This window comes from Nestor notabilis, unplaced genomic scaffold (genome assembly GCF_000696875.1).
Source record: "Nestor notabilis isolate BGI_N333 unplaced genomic scaffold, ASM69687v1 scaffold1834, whole genome shotgun sequence".
NCBI lineage: Eukaryota > Metazoa > Chordata > Aves > Psittaciformes > Psittacidae > Nestor > Nestor notabilis.
This window is the reverse complement of record NW_009925870.1, coordinates 182,598-191,083: the sequence shown is the minus strand read 5'-3', so window position 1 is coordinate 191,083 and position 8,486 is coordinate 182,598. Positions and strand designations below refer to the sequence as shown.

At 42.1% G+C, this 8,486-nt stretch overlaps 1 protein-coding gene across 1 annotated transcript in view; it reads left to right on the top strand.

Annotated features, from left to right (window-relative positions):
• Window positions 1-1,402: 1,402 nt before the first annotated feature.
• Window positions 1,403-8,486, top strand: part of NUAK1 (NUAK family, SNF1-like kinase, 1) — a 22,064-nt gene continuing 14,980 nt past the window's right edge. Inside the window, exon 1 of the mRNA XM_010013237.1 lies at window positions 1,403-1,517. Coding sequence (XP_010011539.1) covers window positions 1,445-1,517 — 73 coding nt within the window. The 5' untranslated portion in view covers window positions 1,403-1,444. The remainder of the gene's footprint in view (window positions 1,518-8,486) is intronic.

The window sequence follows — 8,486 nt, the reverse complement described above, 5'->3', positions numbered from 1 at the left end:
TGTTGCTTTTCAGAGTTGAAGGTTTTGTAGGAAACCTGATCTTTAAGCTAGCTCCTGTTTATGTACATTTCAATTTTATAATATTTTCAATTTTTTGTACTTTCTTCAATATCCTTGCCACTACCTCATATAATGAAAGCAATACCAGCCATGCCACTTGCAATTACTGAAGTAGGCAGTAAAATTACGTTGTTCTGAAGGAACTAGGGAAATCATGTAAATCACAGATTTACAAATCTTTTCCCAGGAGAATTCTGCAGTAGAATGGCAAAAGTTTTGTTTACCCATAAAAGGGTGGTCATCTCAGCAGGCCAGTGGTGTCTTTCAAAGGCGCATTGTTGATTTTAAACTAGCTGGTAATTTATTCCTTCAACTCTGGCTTACAAAAATAAGGCAGGGTAAATACTGAGTATAATAACGGCCATGCTGCCATTCAGTATGCACAATGTGCTCACCTTCCCTCTCCCACCAGCTTCTCTCCATTGTTGGCTTTGCATTTCTTGCAGGGCATGAGCTGACCTCCACAATTATTTATGGCGTTGTTCAGATAAGCCCTTTTTTTCACAGGCACCACACATATGCACACTCACAAGGGCTGTTATAATTCGAATTTATATTGCAAGTTCAGCTATCACTTCCTCTGTTCCCACCCTGCCTTTTGGAAAGATACCCAGTCACACGATGTGCTTGAAAAAAGGTTGCTGATTGAGGAAGGATGCAGGAAGGATATGGTTTTGCAGTGATTGCATAAGTGCTATGTAGAACCCAAAAGCCTTGGGTTTATGTGAGGACGAGTTTAGGTGTGAATTTCAAAGATTTATTTCTTCTAATTTTTAAGTAAGTCATAGCTCCTGAGTGGTTTGCCTGCTTTAGAGAACCTTGGAGGAACCCGTGTTAATGTGATCCTCTGTGTATTAACATGGACAAGCATAAAGTTGTAATTGGCACCCTTGATTCCTTGCCTCTGTGCCATCAGAGATCTCAACCTTACTCCAGAAGAATTGCCTCCAAAGCTTCTGTTTGAAATTGTCAGATGCAGTTGTGTTTAAGCAAATGTATTTCCCATCAAAATCTTTTGGGAGTTTTGCCATTTGCCTTGGATGGAGAGTGCTTAAGCTAACACAGAGATCCTTCCAAAGATGCTGTGTTCCCTCTCAGTGAAGTCCTAGGACCTGAAGACCCTAAAACTTCATGTCACTGATTTCTGTAATGAGCGTGTATTTGTTGCTATAAAATGAAAGAGCTGGGGCATGGAGGTTTGTATTTTAAAGCTTTGTTTTGGTCATTCCACATTCTGCCAACATCTAACATCTGTATTTATTTTTTGAACTCTCCTTAATGGATTATATGCATTTGTTCAGTTCCAAGAATAATGCTTGATTTCCTGAATTTGTAGGTTGCAATAAAATCCATTCGTAAGGACAAAATTAAGGATGAACAAGATATGGTTCACATCAGACGGGAGATTGAGATCATGTCATCCCTCAGCCACCCTCATATCATCACCATATATGAAGGTTAGTGAATGCGAGTCTCCTCTCCCTGACTGCTCTGTTATGTTCTTTGCAGACTTGATGTTCATGTTTCTTGAGATCATGCACCAAACAAACCCCTACTCTTAGTGTAACCCACCACTTACCAAAGAGACTGTTTTGAGTGCTGCCCTCCCTCTGAATCACCAGTGTTTCACAAATACGTAGCTGTTTGCCTGAAGGAGCAGCTTCATGTGTGACTTAAGCGCTGTGTCCATGGCAGGTGGGAAATTGTTGCATGTATCACTTCATCTTCTTGCTCCCGTTGGACAGATCAGTTTAATTTCACTCTCATGCACTAACCTGGTGTCCATTTATGTCCCCAGACCCTAAACCAGACCTTGTATGCTTTATTTTCCCTGGACTGCACAAGGTCAGTCTTGTCTGCTGTAGGCCTTTGGTTCTCCCTTACCTGCCAGTTAATCTTGCTGGTTCTGACATAGTTTCTTTTCCCCCTGAATCCCAGCATCCGCTTCCTATCCACCTCTGCATGCTTTCCTGTCAGTCTAGTCGCTGACTTATCATTCCTGTTTACTTATCCTGTCTTCCACCTCTAGCTCCTTTCTTCCTGGGACACAGCTGGGAAACCTGCTAATTCCTGCGTCTGGAAGCTGCTCTCTGGTCCTACAGCAGGGAGCAGGAAGCCAGGGGCATTCCTCCCTCATTTGCCTGTTTGTTTGTTTATGTATTTATAGAGTGTCACTCTGTAGTAAAATCTCCTCCTCCTTCCTTCCTTCCTTCCTCAGGTAACATCCCAGCTCTAGCTGAGATGTTCAGGATGGGTACGTGCTAAAAGACACCAGCCAAGGGGTCTGTTGCTGCAATGAGGGCGGCTGCATAGTGGACCTGGGGTGTGGATTCCAGAGGTTTGGAGGGATCTGGGTCAGGCAGCCTTGTCCCTGTAGATCACCTCTTCCCCTGCCTGCAGAACAGGCAGCCTGAATTTAGCCTTGTGTATTTACATACTCATGAGGTAAACATGCAAGGTGATGATATGTATATGGCAGCTCCGCTCTAGGAGTTGGTACGACTGATTAAAACAAGGGCTGGCTTGGCGTACTGTTACAGTATCGCATATTGAGTTATTCAAAAGCATGTTCTTGTACTTGAAAAGAGATGAATATCTGTCTTTTTATTGAATAAACTCATAACAGGATCTGGGAACAGAAAAGGGGAGGGATGCTGTGTCAGCATGTGGGTTGCAAATGGAACAAAAGTTATTTCAAATGTGCACGGGAACTCAAAAAGAAGAAGGATTAAGCATGCTGCAGTCCTTTGACCATTGCCCTTCATGTCCTTACTTTAAATAGCTTTTACTGAGTTAAAACATTTGTAAAAGTTAGAAAGATTACAGCATTTGTAAGAAGCAGACAATGAAGTCCTGTGGGAGCAAAACTTTCCCCTCTGGCCCCATGGAGGGAGGAGCAGCGCTTCTGCAGCAGAGCCAGTTAAGTTCCACGATGGACGGTTCATCCTGTCTGCAGGAGGGTGGATGCCTGTTGCAGGTGATGTTGTGGTCCTTTTGTGGTCCATCTGCCAGCAGCACCGCTTTGTGGCAGCAAACCTGGAGGCAGTTTTTTTCTCTTGTTTCTGGGAAGTTTTCCCTTCCGTTACTGGTTTGTTTCCTTTTCTTTTTCTAGAAAGCAGAGGAGCCTTTCATGGCTTCTTATGTTTAATTTCTGGCCTGAAGGGATGGGCAGTGGAAGACAGCTTCTTGGTTGGGCTGTAGTCCATTGGAAGGAGTTACATAGAGTGGAGCTATGGCAGCTATACAGCTCATCCAGCCTTTCCAAGCAGTTCAAGTCAGTATTTGGCCTTTAGCAGCCAATGCTGTAACTTAGATATTGTAGCAGTGGGAAGATGCGTGGCTGTGCAGCTGAATCCAGAGGAGCAGTTATGTACAGCCCAGAGATAACGATGTGAGCTCAGGGATCCTTAAGCGTATGCTTCATTTTAAGTTGAAGAGTACTTGTAGTGAAGCTAAAGGACTACATATAGGACTGAAGTATTTGTATCCTCTTGAAGTCAGATTTTAAACACATGGCTGTTTCTCTTGAGTGATGCATAAAGAGTGATGATATTGCTATCCTCTGACACCAAATGTTGAAGCTATTCAGTGCTCAGGAATGGGCTTTATCTCACCAAATTTAAGCCATCCAACATTTAGGCAGTTGTTGTACACTAGAAGTCTGGTGTCCCTCTCTAATCAAGAGAGATCAGCATCTACGGAGGGTTGTTTGCTCCCTCCTGGGAGATATTTTTTCACATAGGTAGGATAAATGACTTACTGGAGGTTCCTGTTGGTTGTAGATGGAGTCTAGCTGATTAACATAGATCAGATGCTTAACTTTTAAACTGAAGCCACCACACGGATAATTTTCTCCTCTCTCACTAATTTTTACTGCAGATTTTCAGACTGCCACTGCATGTCTTACAGTCCTTTCTGTAGGTGCCAGGCTGCACAGGTCTACATAGCATGGACAATGCTGTATCTCCCTGTAGTCTCTTTGAAAGCTCTTTGTATTTCATTTACAAACATGTGTTTTCCTTAAGTAGGATCCTTGTTTAGGTATCCTTTTGACCTGCGTGCTTAAGAGCAATTAACCTCTGAATTTGTCAACTTGATGTAAACAGAAGCTTATCTTTTTTCACGATACTGAGCAAATTCAGATGTGTGGAAACAAAGCTTTCCAGTTTAGGTGTATTTTTTGGTAACCTAATCAAATGTACCTTGCCCGTTACTGCGAGGGCAGATGTACAGTTGTGACTCCAAAGAAATTCCATCTTCTCAGCAGGGCTGTAATTGGCAATCTGTTGAGTGCGGCTGTGAGGGAAGTGCTCTTTCAAGTGACTTTAAACTCCTTGAAAGGGACTGGATAAATGAAACTGGCTTTGCTAGCAGTGTTCTGATTTCAGCACATAAATTTTAATTTGTAGAATAATGCCTCTCTCCATTCATTTGTCTGTCTCTCCCCCGCCCTATTTCTTTTTTGCCTTGAAAACTCCAGGATTTGATAATAAAGCCTTTGAGAGCTAACATATTTTTCCAGGGGTAGCCTGAGTGCAAAATCTATCTCATCTGGCAATACTTTAGGAAAGTTAAACCAGGGAAAGAGCATCAGGCCTGATTCTGCAAACATTTAAACATGTGTTGGACCAATCATGAGAGTGAAGTTACACTTGGTACATTCAAAGAGTGAGCTCTCGAGCCTTTGTAGTGTGAAATACTGTGCCTGTCGAGTGTTCCTGTGCTGGAAGAGTTGTCCTTGGTCAGCATAATCGTACAGAAAAGTCCACCCATTTGCAAAATGCCTTTAAAAATGAACAGGTTATTATCTAACATGTTCGTAGGAATAGTTTAATGAAGGTATTCCCTGAGAAATAAGTAAATATTAGGATTACAATTTGGTGCCCATGGAACACGATGGCATTAATGTGAACGAGTAACGGAAGGGAAACATGCTGAAGTGCTTTGCTGGATTTGGGCCAGGATGCTTAGAACAGTGCTGGACCCTTTGCAGCAACAAGACACAAAAAATGGATTTCCCGTGTAAGAGGGACTTCTTCCTTTTTTTTTATAGCACAGATTCTCCGTCATTTATCTACCAGTCCACAATGACTTGAGTTGCATTCTTTGGTTAATAAGGAAGCTGGTTCAGCTCTTCTGTACTTTCAGATCCCAAAAGCAACTGAGAAGATCTGACAGTGTGTGATGTTGGTAGTATGGCATAGTATTCCAAGATACTTATTTTACTTGCTAAATACATGTTCACTCTTTGCCAGATTTCATGCAACGGAAGGCCAATGCACACTTGGTAGGCTTGACTCCAGTGCAGAGCTGCTTGAATTGGGTCAGTCAAGTCACCATGTTAACACCTAAAGCAGCTGTGTTGCCAAAATTCTGCCTGGGTGGCAGCTGGCAAGGTGCATGGATGTGAGCCATTGCTGACGAACTGTGTCCCCTCCAGCAGTGCCAGCTCAGGCAAGTGTCCCCTGCCATCAGCTGCAATATGCACCCCTGGATGGGCCAGGCAGCTGGGGACTGAGGTGGCAGCTCCCACCATCGGTGGGTTTGTGCATGGGCAGAGCAGAGTTATGTGCTGGGGAGGCAATCGCAGCCTCTGTCTCAACCTCTGCTATCTCCTGGTTTTCAGGCGTAATCAAAACAAACTTTGGTGCCTAATGACTTCATCCCTTCTGTGGTCAAAACACCTGAAAAAGTCAAGTCCCTTAAAACATCACATGGACAACTGGGCTTTAAACAAGAATGATGAAAGCTGGAAAGCTGGAATGATCTTTTTTTTTTTATTACCTAGCCAAAAAAAAGTACTTCAGCAGTGACACTATTTAACCACATTTCTAATTGATTTCCTCTAATTATGTAGGCTTTTGACCTTTGAGTGCTTTATTGCCATTGTTTTCAGTTGATAACGTCCAAGAACAAAAAGTAATATTTCAAGAGTCTGGCCACAGTAATGAAACAAGTAAAAACAAACTTAACTCTTTAGTTACCATTGCCCCACCTTTATGAATTTCCTGTCATTCTGGGACATGAATCAGTGCTTTGTTGGACATGACAAACTCAGATGTGTGAGATCACTGACAGGTCCAATTCAGATGCCAAAATGATTGCAAATAGTGGTGAAATTTATTTTTATCTTTCTATTTACACAGTCCTCCCACTGCAATGTAAATGTTTGCTTGTCTGAAGTTCCTCAGCAGTTTGTAATCATAATTTGGAAAAAAGAAAGGGGAATTAGCTCTTTAGTTCTTTGCTGAAACAAAAGACAATTAGTGTAGCATGTTACTGTGGCTGAATTAGCAACTGTCATTTTTTTTTCCTTTATAAAGAGTAGACCATCAAAGTCTGCCATATCCCCAGTCTTATTTTCTGAGAAACAACCTCAGCAAGGATAATGGTTCTCATTCTGATTTAATCTCCTCACTGGGGAGTAAATTCTAGCATGCTGTCTGATTTAAAATGATTATCGCAGGATCTTAACTACATTCCTTTAATTTAAGAAGAGATGCAGAAAAGAAGGCCGTAATTCAGGAAAAGAATTTAACACAAGTTTAGCTTTAAAACACATACTTTATATCTCACTATCTTCAATTGTAATTAAGCATATGCATACTATATTACTTACGCATATTCCATATATATGCTTATATAGAAAACAAGTGGTTTTCTACGTTGGACCCTGGGTATTTTAATGTCTGCTGTATGCTCTATTAAAAAAGCAGTCATAAGATGATAATAATAAAAAACCCCAAACAACAAAATGAAAAATACACCAAGGGGCTGTAAAGCTTTCAAAGCAGTCAGGAACACAGAAGATGCATCGGGCTGGATTTCTAAGGTAAAAAAACCCCACTTTTCAGTCCTCGCATGTCTTTTTTGGAGAATAATTTGAGCCTTATTACACAAGTGAGGTAATTGGGTCATACATGACTTTTCTGAATGAAAAGGTTATTCTAGTCTGCATCTCCGAAATTAAAAACAAACTCGCTTGTTCTTTTGATTTGGCTGACCTTTAATAAAAGAGCATTTTGTAGCAGTGGAAAGGTACTTCTGTCTGCGGCTGTTAGGAGAGTAATAAAAATACCGCTGAATGGAAAGACACCAGATGGAAGGAATGTCAACATACTGGAACTAATTTAGGAGATTGCTCTGATAGAGAGCAAAGGCATGAAGAGAATTCAAATGGTTCCAGTGCGAAGAGATTGGCCGCCCCTCTTAAACTAACAAACTAAAATCCTTACCCCGAGGTTACATGTAAACCAAATGGAATCAGCCTACAAGGAGGTAGGGGGGGGGGTGGGGGGTGGAATCCACCCCCCTCAGCACTCACTCTGAGTTAGCATCCTGCAAGCCTGGAGGAAGGGCAAAGCCTTCTGCTTTGTTTTGCTCTTTGAATGTGGAAGTAAGTGCAAAGCGAACTGTCCTACTAGCGAGGTGTACAACGTACTATTACATCTTTCTGACTGATATTTGCAAACCCATGCCCATGTGGGCTTTCAGGGTGAAGTCCATCTTAGCATTTTAAGAAGGATAGTGAGTGTGTTCATCCAGTCTCAAACTCGTCCCATAGAGTTTCAGTGGAGGTGACGCTGGTGTAGCTAAATGTAAGGATTTAACAGTAGGGTTGAAGAGAAGAATGCTCATCAGCAAGAGGGCCCTACGCAACCAGCACTGGCAAAGGGAAAGCTGTAGATAGAAGCTGAGTTCATCATTTCACGGCCTCTAAATGTAAATAAGTGGAGAGATTATATCCAAGAATTATTGCTATAGTAGAACAGCCCATGAAAGAGACAGATTGTTGATGTTACAAAATGTACTTGGTCTCAGATATGTCTTTGGTAGTAGTGGAGTGAAGTTCTTTCCCAGTTTCACGTATATATACTTTGATGAGCTCTGAAGCCAGGAGATTTGGTTTCAATCATCAGCCTAGAAGTATAGAAATTTGATTCTTTTTTTTCCCCCCTTTAAATAAACAAACAAACACGTTAGAGTTAAGGGGGGAGTTTAAAGAGGAGCTGCAAGAAATATTTCTTTGCCTGCTGCATCTTAAGCACCCTTTGCTGCTTGGGTAGGTGCTGCTCTTAGCCTCCGCTGAGGCTTTTGGGGTGAACAGACCAAGCCCAAACAAGCTTGTAGGCCACTAGAAAATGCTGTTTCTCCACAGTGCTGAGACCCGCATCTTAGTATGTTAACACAATACTCTTGCTCATCTCCTGGGAATAGAATCATGTTGTTCCTTGCACCTCGTGGCACATCCTGTTCCTACTCCCTGCTTCCTGATGTGTTCTCACAGTGCTGTCCATGCCTCGTCCCCTGTGGCCAGGTGGAAGTGTAGCCATCTCAGAAGTCAATACTTCATTCAGCATGTCTGCAAAAGAATACCGTCATTTTACAACCACTATCGTGCACCACCTGATATCACTATGGCTGAG